This window comes from Gekko japonicus, unplaced genomic scaffold (genome assembly GCF_001447785.1).
Source record: "Gekko japonicus isolate JY-2015 unplaced genomic scaffold, Gekko_japonicus_V1.1 scaffold35, whole genome shotgun sequence".
Taxonomy (NCBI): domain Eukaryota; kingdom Metazoa; phylum Chordata; class Lepidosauria; order Squamata; family Gekkonidae; genus Gekko; species Gekko japonicus.
This window is the reverse complement of record NW_015176453.1, coordinates 2,249,886-2,270,240: the sequence shown is the minus strand read 5'-3', so window position 1 is coordinate 2,270,240 and position 20,355 is coordinate 2,249,886. Positions and strand designations below refer to the sequence as shown.

General features: G+C 43.7%; 1 protein-coding gene across 1 annotated transcript in view; it reads right to left on the bottom strand.

The window, feature by feature from the left end:
• KNDC1 (kinase non-catalytic C-lobe domain (KIND) containing 1) overlaps positions 1-20,355 on the bottom strand; it is a 120,745-nt gene that overhangs the window by 51,321 nt on the left and 49,069 nt on the right. The window contains exons 7-13 of the mRNA XM_015426889.1: positions 12,887-13,001; positions 10,194-10,265; positions 10,035-10,096; positions 6,994-7,152; positions 6,607-6,684; positions 5,723-5,807; positions 4,921-5,083 (exon numbers count right to left, since the gene is read on the bottom strand). Coding sequence (XP_015282375.1) covers positions 4,921-5,083; positions 5,723-5,807; positions 6,607-6,684; positions 6,994-7,152; positions 10,035-10,096; positions 10,194-10,265; positions 12,887-13,001 — 734 coding nt within the window. The remainder of the gene's footprint in view (positions 1-4,920; positions 5,084-5,722; positions 5,808-6,606; positions 6,685-6,993; positions 7,153-10,034; positions 10,097-10,193; positions 10,266-12,886; positions 13,002-20,355) is intronic.

The following is a 20,355-nucleotide window of genomic DNA, read 5'->3' as shown; positions in this document are numbered from 1 at the left end:
GGGGGAGTCAGGGGGCCGGGGGGGGGGAAGAAGGCTTACCTGTGGAGCTGCTTCTGCAGATTAGGAGCCTTTAGGAAAACTCCCCCCCACAAGTATCACGGGTCCCACTTCTTGTCTATATACTAATAGCAAAGGTGCCCCCTTGCGTGCGGATATCTAAATCCGCACATCGGGGGCACCTAGGGGGCAAAGGGATTTTCCTGCACATTTGGGGCAATCCCCAGATGTGCAGAAAAATCTGAAATCTATAAAAAACTATGGGGGGGGGGATACTTAAATCCCTCCAAAAGTAAAAGAGCATTCCCTGCACATACACAGAGAATGCTCTGAGAACTGCCTCGCCACTGCCACTGGGAGGGCGAGAGAAGGCTTGGCGGGCCAGCTGCTCAGGCCTCACTGCTGCTGCCGCCGCCAACAGGGGAGGGAGAAAGCTTGGTGGGCCCGATGACTGGGAGCAGCGCAGGCCTTGCCATTGGTGCCGGAGGTGGGGGAGAAGGCTTGGTGGGCCCGACGGGAGCCGCATGGGCCTTGCCATTGGTGCGGGGGGGAGAAGGGTTGGCACACCTGGCGGGAGCTGCGCGGGCCTTGCCATGGGCCTTGCCATTGGTGCTGGGGGGGCAGGGAGAAGGCTTAGCGGGCCCGGCAGCTGGGAGCTGTGCAGGCCTTGCCATTGGTGCTGGGCGGGGGGAGAACGTTTTGCAGACCCAGCAGGAGCCGCACAGGCCTCGCTTTTGGTGCCGGTGGGGAGAGAAAACTTACCTGCAGCTGCTTCCTCCTCCTCTGTGTGAAGCTCCCCCTCACGAGTATCGCAGGTCCGCCTTCTTGTTAGTACAAAATGCTGATAGAGTGGGTCATCAAGACTATGTCACTACAGTTTTGTTCCATTTATACTGGTTTCCAGTTTGCTCCCAGGCCCTATTCAAAGGGCTGGGATTTACCAATAAAGTGCTATAGAGCTTGGAACCAGCACACCTGCTGCGACAGACTGTACTTTTTAAAAGACTTATAAGTGCTGTACCAACAACTAAAGGACTGTGAAGGGTTACTTCTTCACAGAGCCAATGAGCCTTGAGTGACAGGCTACTCTAAACAATCTGATTGGCTAGCATCAGCTCAGCAGAAAAACTCTTGAGAAAGCTGGATGCTGAGGAGATTCAGTAAGATTCCTGCCTTAACTGAGAAGAGAGGTGTACTGAGACCATCTGAGACAGAAAAAGGTGTTCAGTGCTGACAGAATCAGATTTCAACACTGACTGAATGCAGTCTGAATTTAGCATTAGCTCAGAGCAGATGAACACAGACAGAGAACTGGGAGAAGGTTTGGCAAGGAGGTTTGTGTAGTAGAATAAGACTTCCATTCAGGTAAAAGGAAAGGGGATAAATCTTCTAGAAAGAGAAGAAGATTCCCTACCCAGTCAAACAGGTAAAGTTATCTCTGAGGAGTACAGAATTTAGTCTGTAATACCTGCCTACTCCCATATGAACCTACCTGACTAGTATGGTCATCTTTGGGGACCCTGCTTCTGTTACCCCTGTTATCTAAGGTTTGATGGGTAGCAACCCTAGAAAAGGTCTTCTTGGTCATGACATCAAAACTGCAAACTTCCCTCCCCAAGGAGATTCATATGTTGCCTTCTATCTCTCTTTTCTGTCAACAGGTAAAGGCTTATCTATTCCATTTGGCAGTCACTGACCAAACTGATTTTTTTAATATATACGTATTGTTATTAAACTTGATTTTAATGTCTTTTTAAATGTTCACTGCCCTGAGGACCCTAACTGGGTAGGAAAGTAGGAAATAAATACAGCAGGCATAATCATATGATGGTCACCAACTCAGGTAATTTTAAAAACAGACTAGACAAATGCTGGCAATATCTGCCATATAGCTATTAGGGATGACAGCTAAAATAGACATTACTTCTCTGAATATGGATATAAGAGGAAATTGTTTCAAGCTGATATCTATAAAGTACATTGCTCATAATATATTAAGCAACGTAAATGGGAATGTCAGCCTGAAATGTTGGCAATGACGAACCCCAAAAGAAGTTTGTTGATGTTTTTTTAAATGATGGCGGACATGTCCACTAGCAAATCAGTATTAATTGTACTGTAAAGGATCCCTGGATATAATTTATATAGTTAGACTCTCTATTATGTCTACTGGCACATTCCAAACACAGTGTTTACCACCGAGATAAACTGGTATCCTATGTGGTAAAAGCTGCTAAAATAGCATACACAAGTTATTAGCATTACACCAAAATTCTGGCTTTAGGGAACAAACAGAAAGGGTATGGAACTATAGCTCTATGGCAAAAATAATAAATTGTATACCATTGAAAAAGACAGAAATTGGAAGCACGTTGTTCATTTGGGAATATCAGGCTCCAATCACACGCACAATTAGCCGCGTGAGAGGGATGAATTTAACGGGCACGATCACATGGACACATCTGGCAAGCATCGTGCCCCCACCCCCAACTCGTATCGCCCAGCTGATGCTGCAGAGTAAAAAAGTACCTTGGAAAATCCAGTAGGAAATTGTTTGCAATGGGCCGCAGACGGACTGTCTCCGTCTGATCACTCCAGCGCGTTCCTACTCCTACTGTCTCCTCGATGAAGCGCGCCAAAATGCACCAACAGAAAAAACCCCAGGTTCACTGCTGTCGCGCGACGGACTGTCTCCGTCTGATCACTCCAGCACGTTCCTACTGTCTCCTCGTTGAAGCGCGCCGAAATGCACCGACAGAAAACCCCCCAGGTTCACTGCCATCGCGCCTGATCATCGTAGTGGCGCGTCAAATTGCGACAGCATGAATAGCCTCGCCTCACCCCCACGTTATCTGGTACGTGTGACCGCAGCCTCAATCAATTATATTCTAATGTAACACATTGTGTTAGCTTGTTATGGAAGTAATGTGAAATGAAACGGACATAACTATTCTGCAAATTTGTGTAGTCTAAAATAAAATTTGTAGCTCTGAATACCAGATGCTGGGCCTGGGGTCTATGTGGAGGCAAACTGTTGAATTGCAGATACCCCTGATATCAGCCAACAGTGCAGTTGCTATGTTCTTATGAGCCCTTTTCAAATATTCACTTTTCGCAGTAGAACCACACATAATGGGAGTGTGCACCTCTTGATACCTTCTGTCTGTTTGAAAAGAGACAGCCTAGAGTCCAGTTAATATAAATCCTGCTTTTTTTTGAAAGAATAGTTCAGTCCACTTGCATCCTAGGGGGAGCTGTGCTGCATTCTCTAGTATTTAGGGTTTATTGAATGTTTTCTCTTCCAGTTCTCTTGTTGTCTCTCTCTCTCTGCTGTGTGTTAGTGTGTGTTTTAGTGCTTGTGCTCTGAAGGCCTCTCTGTTGTATTAGTGCCTGCAGTTAGTTATTGTCTTTCTGCAAAATCCTATTGCAGTAAATTCATTGAAAGCAAACTCCAAAGCATGGATTGGATTATTTCCTAAACTCTGCCAACATTATCACAATTTTCTTTGACTTGATAAACATGCACATTTTTCACATGCATACGGCTAAAGTATGTGCAAACACATTTCCTCAGAAATCTAGGATTCCATTCATGTGGTATGAATGTACGTGCATGGAAAGTACATGTGTTACTCCTTTCATGCAAAATGGCAACAAGTAGAAGAAGAAGAAGAAGAACAAGAAACTGGATTTATACCCCACCCTTCACTACCCAAAGGTGTCTCAGAGCAGCTTACAAACTCCTTTCCTTTCCCCTCCCCACAACAGACACCCTGTGAGGTAGGTGGGCCTGAGAGAACTCTTGACAGAAACTGCTCTTTTTCAAGAACAGCTCTTATCAGAACTACGGCTTGCCCAAGGTCATCCAGCCAGGTGCAAGTGGGGGAGTGGGGAATCAAACCCGGTTCTCCCAGATTAGAGTCCGTGCACTTAACCACTACACCAAACTAGAGGATCATGTGTAGCACACACATTCAGTTGAAACTCTGAAACAGAACATCTGAAAGGTCTAGAACATAAGAAGAAATGTACATTTGCTCAATAGGAACCTGCATAGAATGCTGAATTTAGGAAGTATTTTTAAACAGACCTAGGAACAAGTGGAAATAACAATCAGCAGGTTGACTGAGAGCCTGAGTTGCTTATAAGTATGCATTCCTTAGTGGTACATAAGGGCAGAGTTCAAACTGGCAGTTTGAAGTGGGAGGGAGTCATTGCAAAAAAGAACCGGAACAAACTGTTCCAGGTTTTCCCGGTCACACTGCGCGGACTGATGCAGGAGCATACCGGGATGAGGCGCGAGGGAGCGTTCATATTGTTGGCCCAGAGGCGCAGCTGTAAGCATAGTTTTCCTCGTGGCAGATGCCTAGGCGCAGTGGCAAACAGACAGGATCCGGCCGCTGTGGGCCATAGGAACATCTGGCGATATCACTACCCCCTCTTCAAGGCAATCACCTGTACTTTCCTGGTGCCAGAGTGAGAGTAGGAGGTCAGTCAGCATAAACAACTGGCGCACATTATTAATGCGGGCTGTTCCTGGCTTTTAGTGGTTAGCGTTCACACTTCCGGGAAGCGGAATGATGTGGGATAAATGGGCTCTCCAGGGTTTGCTACCACTTTCACCAGGTATCTTTTAAACCCGGGAGGCAAGCGCTACAAGATGGGTTGAGTACGGGTGGGGAACGCTGGACAGATGTGCCTGTGTGAACGGCCCCTTTAATCCGCTTGTGAAATGTTCCTCACACGAGCCTATATCGGGGCAAACTGCCAGTCTGAACTCGGCCAAGGTATCTCAAATGGATTCACTACAGTGGAAAACAAGGAAGCATATTAAGAAGAAAATAAGTCAAAGCTACCTTATGTTAAATACAGCATATAAAACGTTAGTATACTGTGGTCCTAACATTATGAGGATTTACTTACTTTTCCATGCCTGCATTCTGATGCAGAACAATGGGCTTAAAATGTGTTGCTGAAGAGGTGAAAGCAGTTGGCAATATGGTGCTAACAGTGTTTAAAGAAGTCAGGCAAGGGAGTGGTCCTTTCAGTGCTATCAACTTGCTTTCATTGTGAATAGGTAAAAATCCTTAATATCCAAACAGGAGGAACATAAATGGGGGGAAAAAGGAAAAAAGTATTAATTTAACCTATGAGGAAGAAAAACACTTGGGAATATACACAAACATATATCCAGCATGATTAGCAACATAAGAAGAGCAGTGCCGGACCATACCAGCGGTCTGGAGGACCAACAGGCCAAGACCTTCCCTTGAATTTGCCACGGATGGTCCTATCCACCACAAATCTATATAATCCCTTTAAAGCTGCTTATTCCTGTGGCCATCACTACATCCTCTGTCTGCAAATTGCTCATTTTAATGACTTTCTGTGTAAAGAAGTATTTCCTTTTGTCTGTCCTGCATCCACTGTCTATCAGCTTCATTGTACAAGCCGCCTGGCAACTGGCAGAGGCCCGGCGGGGGAGCTCTCTAGAAATTGCCAGAAACGCTACGGTAAACGTTTCTGGAGATGTCAAAGGAGGACAGACAGAACTTCCAGGTCCCCCCCCCAAAACTGACATAGCAGAATTGGCCCAGCAGTTATATTTTTTGTTTATTTTTCTCCCCCCACCACTCTGAGCACCACAGCAAGAGACCTGGCAATCCTACTGTGTTCTCATATTACACACATGCAAGAATAGTGGTCTTTCTGCAGAAGTACTCACCTACATTATTATCCATTGGCTTCCTCTCATTTGGAAACTCAAGAGGCAAGTTATCACAAAAAGAAGCTTCTACTTCTTTCAAATCCTAACACAAAATTGTAAAAAAAATTGCATTAAAAATAACATCTGCTATCAAGACAAATGTTCTTCTCCTCAACAGATTTACTCCCATCTAAGCCCATTGACTTCAGTGGATTTAGAAAGGTATAATCTTGTTTAGGATTGCACTGTAATCCCCCCCCACAGTTTTTGTAACAACAGCTCAACATATACAATACTTCCACAACACTTTAAGATTTCAAGAATTTTAAAAAAGTAAAAATATTCAGAAGAGGCTTAGAGCTAAATAAGTCTATTCCATCATCAGATGCAGTGAAGTGAATCCTTAGTAAGCAGGATCTTTTTTTAAATACCCAGTGAGAAGAAAGAAGAAAAATGAGAACAGTGTGTTAAGAGGCCTAGCCTGTGACATTTCTACACAAAACAGAAAAGTACACAATAAACCCAGTGATCTTTCACAGCAACTGTAATTGGTGATAACACATATTTGGGACATTTAGGCAGTACATGAATGTGAGTCTTTGATACAGTTGACAGGATATAGTATTTGGAAATGACAGCAAGGGAAAAACGTTTCTGAAAATTAAGTTCACACACCTATTTATGGAATTTTAAAAAAGAATGGACAGTCCCAATTATTATTTATTCCTTCTGTTATATTTTAAAATCAAGACTTTTAATATTACTTAGAGCTACTTACAATGTTCAGCCAAGCCCCACGAAAAGAATTACTTCTGCTATTGACAAATTTTGCTTGAACAAACTCCATAGAAATGTAAACATTTCACACACACACACACACACACACACACAAACCCTCATACCTGAAAGGCTGCTTTGTTCAAAAATGTCAGCACTTTCTTGCTGTTTACACCCTGTTCCAGCAGAGAGCTATCACATGTCTAGAAATATGAAATACCATGTTGAACTGTTACTATGAATGCCCATTTACTCCATAAAGAAAAAAGTTCTTCAAAATATTTTATTCATTTTTTAATTTAGATAAATTCATTAACTTTATTAGAATTCATTTGAAGTTAATACATTTCAATATATTTTTAAAAACTCACACATTTGTTCTCAGGGGAGCTACTCAGCCAAGAAAGAGGGTATAATTACGTACCACTTAATTTGAGGTTACAAAAAATGTTCAAGGTTCATCTTTGCTACTAGAATAGTATGTGGGAATGAAATCTTTTTTAGTAAATCACCTTAATTGCTTCTGCCAGGGAAAGCCTGTCTTCCGACTTTCTTCTTGCCATATTCAGAAGAAAATTCTTCAGTTTCCTTGGCAACACCAGTTTGTGATCAGGTGGAAAATTATATTTTGCTGTTCTCCACAAAATTGCAGCAATACAGTAAATACAAACCTGTTGAAGATGGCATAGCAGAAAAGCACAAAGATGTCACCAGACAACTCCCACTCAGGAGCAAAGACATATACTTACACATCAGTACTGACACAGGGCCAGACATTTACAAGAAGCACAGTCCACAAACAGTTGTCCTGACACTTTTGCCAGGATCAGCACAGGCAGCTGAGCCCTGGCAAGTCTCAGGCATACTGGAGATCAGGAAACAGTGGAGCATAATTACAGGCTTTTCTATACGACTGCTGCACATATGCCACAAGAACATATTGGCTGTGGGTGGGACACTCTCACAAATGACTTTTCTGGACCATAGCACAAGAGCCCACCCATGTGCAAAAGAAAAACAGGGAGAGAGCTAGATACATGCTGCTGCACAAAAGGAAGCATACAGCCTCCAAAGGTAAACAGGGGTATCCCTTTGCAACATTTCTCACAACTCGAAGCACCACCTTGAGTTGTTCAGTTTACATGCAACCAATGCACATTTATCGCACCAAAAACTGACTGTGTAGAAAGAAAGTTCTTTGAAATAAATTTCAGCCTTTGAGTAATATGAAAAAAATGACAATTAGCATTAGCACCGTTAGTGTCATGAATGTTAAGACGGGCAAAACAATTCATTCCCTCCCACACACACACACCATTGTCTTTATGCTCTCAGAATGGAGGCTGGGTCAAAAGATACAGTTATACTCACAGAGTTTTGGACAAGAATGTGAAATTAAACCTGAAAGAGTTCTTCTTGTCAAGAAGTTGTACATAAGAACATAAGAGACGCCAATGTTGGATCAGGCCAAAGGCCCATCCAGTCCAACACTCTGTGTCACACAGTGGCCAGAAATACCAGTGCCATCAGGAGGTCCACCAGTGGGGCCAGGACATTAGAAGCCCTCCCATTGTTGACCCCCCCCAAGCACCAAGAAGACAGAGCATCACTTGCCCCAGAGCCCCTATCTATACCTTGTGGCTAATAGCCACCGATGGACCTCTACTCCATATGCTTATCTAATTCCCTTTTGAAGCCGTCCATGCTTGTAGCCGCCACCACTTCCTGTGGCAGTGAATTCCATGTGTTAATCACTCTTTGGGTGAAGAAGTACTTCCTTTTATCCGTTCTAACCCGACCGCTCTGCAGTTTCATGGAGTGCCCACGAGTTCTTGTATTGTGAGAAAGGGAGAAAAGTACCTCTTTCTCTACCTGCTCTTTCCCATGCATAATCTTATAAACCTCGATCATGTCACCCCTCAGTCGTCTTTTCTCCAAGCTAAAGAGCCCTAAGCGCTTTAACCTTTCCTCATAGGGAAAGTGTTCCAACCCTTTTATCATTCGAGTTGCCCTTTTCTGCACTTTTTCCAAAGCTATAATATCCTTTTTAAGGTGTGGTGACCAGAACTGCACACAGTATTCCCAATGAGGTCTCACCATTGATTTATATAGGGGCATTATGATATTGGCTGATCTGTTTTCAATACCCTTCCTAATAATCCCCAGCATAGCTTTGGCCTTCTTTATTGCAGTCACACACTGTCTTGACATTTTCAGTGAGTTATCTACTACAACTCCAAGATCTCTCTCTTGCTCAGTCTCTGCCAGTTCAGACCCCATCAATGTGTATTTATATTTAGGATTTTTGGCTCCAATGTGCATCACCTTGCACTTGGCCACATTGAACCCCATTTGCCACTTTGACGGCCACTCACCCATCCTCGACAGATCCCTTTGGAGTTCCTCACAATCCTCACTGGTTTTCACCACCCTGAACACCACCCTGTACAAGGATGGCAATAGAACCTATCTATTATAACTAAAGGCGTGCATGGGGGAAAAATCAGTATTTTTCGGGTCTGGGTAAACCAAACCCAAAGAATACCTGTAAATACCGATATTCCTGAGTCCCAAGTGAAGGGGGAGTGAAACTGACCCACTCTCCCTCCCCTGCGCTTCCCAAGCTGGGTGCTGCAGCAGGCTGACTGGGGAAGTGAAGACAGATTGGGGAGGCTTTTAAAGATGCCTCCCCTTTGCTTCCTCATCTGGCCCCTGTGGCAGGCCAGCTGGGGAAGCAAGGACAGATCACGGAGGCATCTTTAAATGCTGTCCCTTGCTTCCCCAGCTGGCCTGACAAGGTGGTCCAGCTAAGGAAGCGAAGATGAGGCATTTAAATATGCCTCCCTGATATTTCTTTGCTTCTTCAGCCAGCTTGCCAAGATGGGCTGCCTGGGGAAGTGAAGAAAGATCAGGGAGGGATCTTTAAATGCCTCCCCTTCACTTCCCCAGCTGGTTTGCCAAGGTCTTCTCTGGAGTCGTGCTGTAGTGGTGGCACAATCTCTCCATTGTACTCTATGGGGCCATAAGGTACAATGGAGAGATGGCATGACTCCAGAGAAGGGGTTTAAAGTTTAAGACCCTTCTCTCTTGAGTTGTGCCGCAGTAGCAGCATGATCTCTCCACTGTACCCTATGGGGAGATCATGCCGCTGCTGTGGTGTGACTCCAGAGAAGGGGTTTAAAAGACCTCTGCCTGAGACCCTGGACAGCTGCTGCCAGTCTGAGTAGACAGTACTGACCGTGATGGACAGATTGTCTGATTCAGTATAAGGCCGCTTCATGTGTCCATGTGTCTGTCAAATGTCAGAAACGTTCTATTTATATCAATTAAAAATCCTTCTGCTGCTTTTTACTTGAATTCAAATACATAATAACTGAGATATTGGCATTAAACAAAACTTTAGCTTTTTTAGGGTTTTAGAGGCATTTCTTTTAACATTAGGGAACAAATGTGCTTGTAAACATGACCATCTTTGCAGATCAGACATGTAGTTGCTATTTTCTTTAATTATGTACTTCCAGTTACATTAGATCTTATCAACATAATACACTACCTTTTCAGTAACAAAATCATCTTCCGCTGTCTCAGGAGCCAAGTAAAACATATCATACGATCCTAATGACAAAAGAAAAATCACCAAAAAATGTATGCACTTGTTTTAATATTGCTAAAACATAAATGTAGTGTAATGAAATAAGTAGCATGCATTTACCTTCACTTTCACGTGCAGCAAACAGAACACTTCCATCACTATTCATCAACACGGAGTCTAAACACAAATATGCTGAAAAATAGGTAATAAAAAAGTAACAGAGCTCAGAATCTTACAGAAGTTTAAAATGTGGCTGGATTAAGCTTTGGTATAAGGATGTCTGCCCTCACACAACAGATTGAAAATCCAATTCATACATCATCTGAAGTAAATAACATTTCATCTGCTCAGCACCTTGAGAGACTCTTCCACCCCTCCCAGATGTTATATCTGGGTGTATCCAACCATGCATACTGTAAGAAAGCACTACCCACAATCCTCCCAATACATGTAATTGACATCTTGTTTGAAACTGGAATCATGCATATGACACGTAATGTCTGGGGGAGGGGAATTAAGGTCTGCATTCAGACATTATGATAAATCATGGTTTGATCAAACCTGGTGATTCTAAGCTTGGGAAATTCCTGGAAATTAGAGGGTGATAAGAGATTTGAGGGTGCCATACAGCTCACCCTCTGGAGCTGCCATTTCCTCCAGGGAAACTGATATCTGGAGTCTGGAGATAGTTGTAATGATAGAACTTGAGATTGGTTACCCTAGTTAGTGACAGCCAGCTTGGTGAAGTGGTTAAGAGCAACGAACTCTAATCTGGAGAATTGGGTTTGATTCCACATTCCTCCCTATGAAGCCAGCTGGGTGACCTTGGGTAAGTCACAGCTCTTTCAGAGCTCTCTTGGCCCAAAAAATAAGTCCAACTCGCCACCCAGTGGTGCATAATGCTAAAGGGCTAAAGCTTCAGGCTGCCAGACAATCTTTGGCTCTCCTGGCTACTCTACACACATTGCCATTTATTTATTTGTATTATTTGTATTTATAGCTTGCCCATCCCACAAGTGGGCTCAGGGCGGGTTACATCATAATGAATTAATTACCCTAGCTGGTTGTATTATTCCAATAAAGATGGTTTAAATGGGGATTTCAAACCAGAGTTTGCTGCCCCTTATAGCCACCTGCCCACAAAGATAGCACAAAAGGGATGACGTCTTCCTGCCGGGAGACAGGAGAGAGGCAGCAGATAAAGCAGGGAGTTGTTATTTACATCTGGCAGACAGCGTGCAACACAAACTACAGTTTATCATGTCATCTAAATAAAGCTAAATGGTTTTTAAAAGGGCTGAATTGAAATGAGTGTAACATAATCAGCAAAAGAGAAGATAAAAGCAGTTAAAAAGTACTTGAGCTCTGCAGGCACTCCAGCATGAAGGCAGGAAGGAATAAATGGCCTTAGCCTACAGAAAAGATTTTGTAATATCGTAATGTGGTAATTTGACCCAACAATGGAATATAAGCTGAAAAGGGCACATCCATTTCCCCCCCCCCTCACATAATGTGAATACCACCAAAACACTGCTATCTTAATCCTTCCTAACTGAAGAGGATCCATATTTTGTTTTTTCTCTTTTAACACCCTCATCTAAGTAGGGACTCATAAGGCTTCCACAGCCACCAGGGTTGCCATACAAATAGGGATCCTGTTCAACTAGGAAATGTGAAGAGATCAGTGCTTTTATAGAGGAGGGGGGAATGGCCAGGCCCCTTTTATTCCATCATTGGATCAGATTACCACATTATATTACATGGGCTTCAATGCTTCCCTCCCCCTTTTCAATCCTCTCACCCAATTTCATCAGTGGCAAAGTGAGTTCAATATGCCAAGTGCCAAAAACAAAGTTAAAATGAAGGCAGTAATATCCACACAAAGAAGGGATCAATAGTCATTTACCTCAAAGGGTCAGGAGAACAAGGTTAGGGCACTAGAACTGCCAGTGCTCAAATACAACAGCACAGCTGCCCCAGCATCAAGAAGCATGTCACAGAAAACTCATGCCAGCTGACAACCATGACTGTATACAAGAGCATCCCCCCAAGTGTGTATTAAGCATAGGAAAATCAAGTCTCCAGAAAGCACCAAGGTCATCCCTACTAACCTAACAATACCACCTCCCTCAAACCCTCACATCAAAATACTGTCATCGTAAATGAAAACCTACGATATATATTCTACTTCCCCACAATAAACCCAGCATTAAGTAGCTGTGTAAGAGCACCCAGAACCACGATAAACCATCTTCCTTTGCAAAAAAGTTGACAGCATATGGAAAGTGACTTTATGGGCATCGTAAAAGAATATGTGCTGAATTATTGACTTTACAGTTTGTTTATAACCATTCCGTATTGATTTGCGTCTATGCCATTGCACACTTCACAGCATGCCTAAAATTCTTGCCTAAAAATATTTACAGGAAACAGACTAGCATGTAAAAGGGGGGGGGGTATTCTTAAGTCTGGCAACACAGTGTCCTGTAGATTTCTTCTCAGGCTGCATGGCAGTAGACACAACCAAAACCCAACGTTCAAATATGTTTGATGTACAGAACACTGAGGTATCTTCTGGCTACCTGCAGATGGGAATCAGCGTGAGATTCCATGGGGCACTCTTAACTCCTCTCACTTCCCAAACTGCCCCTCAGACTGGACACAATCTACAGTGAAAGACCAGTGTATACCTCCTGTATGCCAATTCACTCTGTCCTCCCAAAGGACCCAGCCAGCTTTATTTGCAGAAGGATGACATTAATGTCAAGTTTAAGTAAATATATAAATTCAAAGGAAATTAATAATGGTCTTACCTGGATAATCTGTATAAGCTTCCAGAGCAAGCAAACATTCATAACATAAAGCCCATAGCTCATAGTCTTTCAGTGGTTTACCATACCGTGTTAAGAGATGTTTCAGAAAAACCCACTGAAAATAAAATGTTAAGGACAGTTAAGGTACAAAAAGCATTGCTAAAGTTATACTCGTTTCAAAGAATGCATGTCCATCTTGTGTACATACTCATAGTCCATTGCACACTGCCTTGACCCAGGATTTCCCTGCCTAGAAATTCTGTGCTGGATCTGAAGGCATATAAGGCATCTCTGCCCACAGAAGGACTATTTTAAACCCCACACTCACACAAGAAAAGAGAAACTAAATCCATGGACGTTCTCTGCTTCCATGGCTGGAAGCTATTATACAGCCTATTATAAAAGGTAAAGGTTCCCTTGCTCGAAAGCCAGTTGAATCCGACTCTAGGGTTGTGGTGCTCATCTCCGTTTCAAAGCCGCTGACCAAAGACGTTTCCGTGGTCATGTGGCCGGCAAGACTAAACACCAAGGCGCACGGAACGCTGTTACCTTCCCACCAAAGTGGTACCTATTTATCTACTTGCAATTTCTTGCTTTCGAACTGCTAGGTTGGCAGGAGCTGGAACTAGAGACGGGAGCTCACTCCGTCATGTGGCAACTCGGGTCTTGAACTGCTGAACTACCGACCTTCCACAGCCTGCAGTTCAGCGTCTTAACCACTTGAGCCACTGCACAAACTCTTGGACAAGTATATGTAGAACAGCACTAGTGGCTATATTCTTTCGGCTTATGGTTCTTTGTATCCAGCCCTCTGTTGTTCCTCCCATTTTTCTTGAAATGTTATGAAACACTTATGTGTTTGATATGGAAACAAAGCATTTAATATAGCCATAGCTTTTACTCTTTATCAATAGTGTACACGTGGATACTTCTCACTAGACATAACTGAGAATTGCAATACACAGGTGACTGCAGAACTCCATATTTAATTACTTGCGCCTCAAATTTGTTTTAGATTTAAAAAATGAATTATGACCTAAAAACACTGAAAGAAAGAGATTACTTATTCAGTACTTCTGCCTCTTGACTAGATACACTATTTATAACCATCTATGAGTTATAGTACTATATAAAGACAATATCACTTGCAGCTCTGTTAAAATATAATATACTGCTGGTTCCATTGAAGATCCTTTGTTATAGCATCTTGGGAAACTAGTGAAAGATACCTGGTCATCACTTGCACATTAACGGTAGAGATAGTCAAGCAATTAGCAAGCATATCAATTGTCAATACCTCCAATATTGCAGCATATATAGAAACAGGCCCTAAGCTTCTAAAATTCATATTATCCTTGTAATGCTAACACAAGTGGAGAGTAGGGTTTTTTGTTGCCCTGAATCAAACCCCAGGTATCTTCTTCGTAACACATCACTGTCTCTTCATCTGTATCTCTCATCCCCAAGTTGCCAGCACTAAAACATGATCTATCTTGGCAGTTGTGCTTTGTGCATCTTCCTTTAAAGTCTTCATTGTCACTTAAAGCTCTCCAAGCAACAATGATATGAAAAGATTAGTATTTTGTGGGAAACCTATTATTGAAGAAATGTACAGAACATTACTAGTGGTTAGCAGGTTCTCAAGTTCTATTATTGTCTGATACCATGGCTCGGATCCTGTGGAGAATTTCCTCCAATGCAAAGGAAGGGAATTTTCTCCGATTCGTCCCTCTTGCTGCAGACCTTCGATGCACAGCATACTGTTTCTGGAGGTCCCCTGTCCCTCAGGATAAACATTTCAGGGATCATTTTGTGCTGCAGTGGGAGAAGGGACGAGGGAAGTCCCATTTGGCTAGCAGAAATCCCTGCTGTCAGCACACATCTGCTTGGTTGATCATTGTGAGTTTACAGATTTGATTGCTGTTATATTGATTACACTAATATTACACCTTTCTGTTTTTAAAAAATTCAAGGCAGCTTACAAATACAAACGGAGGAAACCACATATAAGGGCCTTGCTGTCTCTTCCTCCCTCTCCTGTCACCCAAACCCTACATCAAGGGGCAGGAAAAGCACCTCTGGAGTGGCAGTGAACTGCAAGGGAGCAAGCAGCAGACAGGTCTGCACATTCTGTCCTGGGTGCAGCTGTTGCCGTACCCACCCCACCCTTTCCTCTCATCATCACATCAGCACAGAAGTGATGACACAAGGGCAATCATACTAGGAGACCCCCTTTTCAGCCATTCCAGCTGAACCATAGTGTAAAAAAACATGTTAAAGGACTAAAGGGTAGAAAGAAATGTGGATCTTAAGTCCAACCCCTACCCAGATGTTCATATGGATACTTCATCCTCAGCCACCCCACACCTCCTCCTTTGAACCAGATCAAATGACGTCTTCTCAGAAGAGAAATCCTTGGAAGCGCATTATGTCAAAGCTCCTCCAAACAGTGGGGGCACCCTGCTGTTCACAGAAGGGGGGAAAGAAAGTGGCCAGTTGACCCGTCAACCTTGTTCTCCCTCACTCTCCTTCTGCAGAAGAGCTGGATGTCAATGGACTCTGAAGGGAAGATTTTATCTCACTCGTAAGCTGCCTCAGGGGCTTTAGTCAAAAGGCAGTATATAAATATTTTCCGTAAATATAATGTTACGAGACTGCTCATTTAGTAGCATGGTTTCAAAGAGTTCATAGCATTGGGCATGAACAAATACATCAATTTCATACAACAGTAATTTTTCTGCTCTTTATCACTCTAAAGAAATTTGCCATGCGTAATTGTTGCAAATTGACTTTGTGGCATAGAACTGATAGAAATCTTTCCACCAGAAATAGTCATCCTTCATTCTATGCATCTTTGTAATCCTGAGACAGGTTCAAATACTTCTGACCTAAAAAAAATCCAGGCATCTTTTTACTCTTGGTTGCATACAGTCCAAACCAATGCTTTAGTTTTCAGACAAGGAAATAATAATTGCAGCTCTTCTTGAATGCCTACTTGTTTTTTGCTTTTCTAAAAACATAGTAAACATAATTTTATTTGGAGATTAATCATCTGCTAAAATGCTGCTATTTTCAGATATTCTTTCCATGTACATGTGTGAAATCAAAGGCACTGAGAACACAATCAATTTTGAATCATCAGGTAAGAGAAGATACAGGAGAGAACGGTCCCGGACAGGAGAATTTGTTTGCATGTACGAGCAGTGGTCATTTCGTAGAAAAAGAGGTGCAGGCGCTCATTAGCATAACTCATTAGCATAACTCATTTGCATATGCCACACCCCCTGACCTCACCGGAAGTGTGTCAGAAGGCAAAACCCACCGCTCAGACTCCACTGGACTGTTTTGGATTGCTAGCTATTGGGAGAGAGGGGAACGTGCAGCGAAGAGAAGGGAGAGCTTCTGCCTGAATAAACCTTGGTCTTAAAGGTGTCACTGGACTGTCATGGACCGGGCCCCCGGGGGGGGGGGTTCTGCAACTTACCTGGCTGCTTCTTGCTCTGACTGAGGGCTGCTGGGAGCAGGGGGTGGGGCTTGTTGCCCATGCCCGCCCCCCGTGCTCTTTACTGCCGGAGTGCCACTCCTGTGCGCTCCTGCAGGAAATGACCCCTGTGTACGAGTCCCTAGCATCTAGGAAGAGAGCTAGTCAGGGGTCGGTTCCTGCTGGAGCTCGCTGGTACGGCGCTCCGCCTGTCAGAAGCCCAGGGGGTGGGGACATAAGCCCGCCCCCTGCTCCCAGCAGCCATCAGTCGGACCAAGGAGCAAGCAGCAGGGAGGTAAGGTCCCATCCCCAAGCTCCCCGGCGGAGGCCTTGCTTGGCCTGGACGGCCCATCCCCAAACTCCCCGGCGAAGCGCAAAGGCGCTCCGTGGGGAAAACTCTCCCCCCCGTCTCTGGCCAGCCACGCCCCCCCCGTCTCGGGCCAGCACATCCCCAAGCTCCCCAGTGGAGCGCAAAGGCGCTCCGTGGGGAAAAATCCCCCCTCCGTCTGACAGACAGTGGGAGGGTTTCTGGTATTATAGCCCCACTGTCGGACCTCCTGGGGGCAGCTGGTATTTTTGGCTGATGTGTGACACAGAGTGTTGGACTGGATGGGCCACTGGCCTGATCCAACATGGCTTCTCTTATGTTCTTATGTCTGGCGCAGTGATGCTCTGCATTTTTGGTGCTTGGGGGGCAAGAGTGGGAGGGTTCCTGGAGTTTTGGCCCTGCTGGTGGACCTCCTGAGGGCACCTGGTGTTTTTGGCCACTGTGTGACAGAATGTTGGACTGGATGGGCCATTGGCCTGATCCAACATTGGCTTCTCTTATGTTCTTCTGGTCTATAAATTAAATAATCATCATCATCTTGTGAGGCAAGGTAAGGCTGAGAGACTGTGATAGTCCAAAGGTCACCTGCCAGGCTTCCATAGCTGACACACTTCCGGTGATGTCAGGGGGTGTGGCCTTATGATACACTTCCGGTGATGTCAGGGGGTGTGGCATATGCTAATGAGTTATGCTAATGAGCTCCGGCAGCTCTTTTTCTACAAAAAGACCCCTGGAGCTAGTGATAAGTCCTCTACCTGATACTACAGAGCCCACATGTCCAAAATAAGCAATATTATGCTACATAGGGACCAATGGTCTGCAATAATAGGCACTCCTACACATAGATTGACATGCCATGGTTTCAATAACAACACAAAACAGAACTTAAAACCCAGAATCCTCCCTTAAATGACCATGAAGCTCTCAAGGGACATCACAAAACCCATAACTGTTGTTGTTTCTGTCTGTGCCATTCAGCTTTTAAGACTCAGTCCTGAAGTACCTCTGAGATGTTCCAAAAGCCTCTTGCTGGGAATACTTGAAAGCCAGAACAGCATTTACTGGATTTGAAGTCAGTAATGTGAAAACTACCACAGATGGAGAGATTTCAAATAGGTAAAATGTTTAAAGGACTAACACTTGAGCAGTCTATCAAGTAAACCAATATATATATTAAGTATTTGCTCCAGGAAAGAAGGAGCTGAGCATGAGAATATAGAAATCTTATACTGCAAATTACAGAATTCTCCTGTTCAGGAATTTGTAGTCCAATTTATATGTTTATCCAAGTGACAAGTATCCAAATGGTACTACTACTACAATACCCATACTAATGAAAAATGTATCCTGTACACTGAATGTATTTGTTAATACTGACATTCCCCAGACGACAAAGATACTCATTTCTTAATCGTTCTTTTTGGGAATTAATGGGAAACACTGTTCAAATAGCCTTCTACAAAATCTGAATCAATTTCCTAACAAGCATCATTCAGGGGCCAAGATGACTGTTACACCATCTGAAAACGGCATTTTTTTCCTATTATAAATTCATTATCTGACTTGGTTTTTCATTTCAGTCACAGTGTAAAGGTCTACGTGATGGCAGAGTGATAGATTGAGGGCTGAAGTTGTGATTACAAAAGCCATAGCAATTGCACAGAAAGAGATGAGACACCAAGGCTGCGGCCACACACACACACACAAAATCCACTTTCAATGCACTTTCCAATTGGATTTTGCCAGTTTACACTGTAAAATCCAGTTGGAAAGTGCAATGAAAGTGAATTATTTAGTGTGTATGAACACAGCCCAAGACTACAATGAAATTACATTAGAGAAAAAGGATTCTGGTTCACTTAAACTGACAAAGTAATTAAAAATACAGCTTTGAAGCGAATAGGTGAATGGGTTTTGCAATGCAAATGTGAAGCAAAGCACAAAGGATTAAGGAAGCAAGATTATGGCATTAATACAGAAGGGTGGGGGGGGGTAGTGCCAGGTAAGCATTGTCTTCTGGTACAAAATAGAGCATCCAAAATAACAGCCTGGACTTGAGTGATCACATCGTACTCTAAACAAACACAGCTTCCAACATTTCTCTGCACTGCCATGAAAGGTATAATGCCACCAGCATTGCACAGACAAAACCATCCACTACAATGAAGAGAATGCGGAGCCTCTATTCTCATGGTAATTTGGAGGCACACTGAAAGCCCCATTAAAGGTTTAGATCCATTTGAACTAGGTGACAGAAATAACAATACAATTTTTGCCAAAGGGTTTTATAGATTTTTAATTACTGGCATTAGTATGCCATTATAAATTTTTTTTAGTTTGATTCAGTAAAGAGTTTGAAACATTAGTGGCACCAAAGTCTTAAAGCCGTGCAGTTTGTGTCATCAAAAGTCTTGATAAACCTGGATAAATGGGCATGGATTACAATGAACCTTCAGTTAAAGTAATGGTACTAGTCAGGGGTCATTTCGTAGAAAAAGAGCTAGGGGAACTCATTAGCATAACTCATTAGCATATGCCACACCCCCTGACATCCGGGGCCCGGCGGTGGACCTGCAAGGCCAGCGGGAGTGCGAGGAAGCCCCGCCAAGGCCCTCCCTGGCCCCAGGCAGGCAGGGGTAGGGAGAGGCGGGGAGGAAGCAACTTATCCTCCCTCTTCTCCTGCCTCCTCCTGGCTGAATGAGGGCTGGAAGCGGGGCGACCAGAAGCAGGGGGCGGGGCTTCGTCATGTGCCCCGCCCCCTGCACCTCACCCGGGGGAACTGCGTTCCCCCCCGAAATGACCTCTGGTACTAGTGCTTGTGACAGTTTACTCCATCATTGCTTTGCCTTTTCTGATGTTCTTCATTGAGACAGTTATATGGCATACATATATATCAACTGAAACTATTATATGCAATGTTCCCTCTAAGCTGTGGAGTCTTGTGAGCAAAAATTCTACTTTGTGAGCTACTAGCATTAAAGTTGTGAGCAAGCTATTTGGCTACTGTATACATTAGTTTGCTCTGGAGCCATCCTCTTCCTGAGCTGAGACAAAAATGTGTGAGCCGGAGGCTAAAAAACTGTGAGCTAGCTCACACTAACTCATCTTAGAGGGAACAATTAACTACAAGAAAATCCATGAAGAAACACTGGCCTAATAGTAAGGCCTTTGGTAGAGATCAGTCAGATAACTCCTGCCATTCAAGATGCAAGAATTATGCATTGCAGAGACCACTGCACACCTTCCCTGATTTACTTTGCCAGTGCCCTCAGGTGCTGCTAGACCCATAGGGAAGTTTATTTTTTTCTTTTTGGTGAGTACTGTGTGTGTGAATAAGCATGGAAGTCATGGTTGACTTCTAGCAACCCCTAGTGGGGCTTGGATGTTTCAGAGAGATGGCTTGCTATTGCCTGTCTCTGCATCCCGCCCCTGGAGGTCACCCGTCCAAGTACTTGCCAGAGTTGGCCCTGCTTAGCTTCCGAGATATATGCCTGTTTTGTCTACCATTACTCTATAGTATCCCAGGGGTAATTTAAACCAGGGGAATGGTATAGTGGGGGAAAAGATTCAAAATTCTCACTTTGCCCTGCACTGACGAAACTGTTTGAGCCCTCTACATGGAAGGTAGAGGACATATGAGCAGTATATTTATAGCTTCCA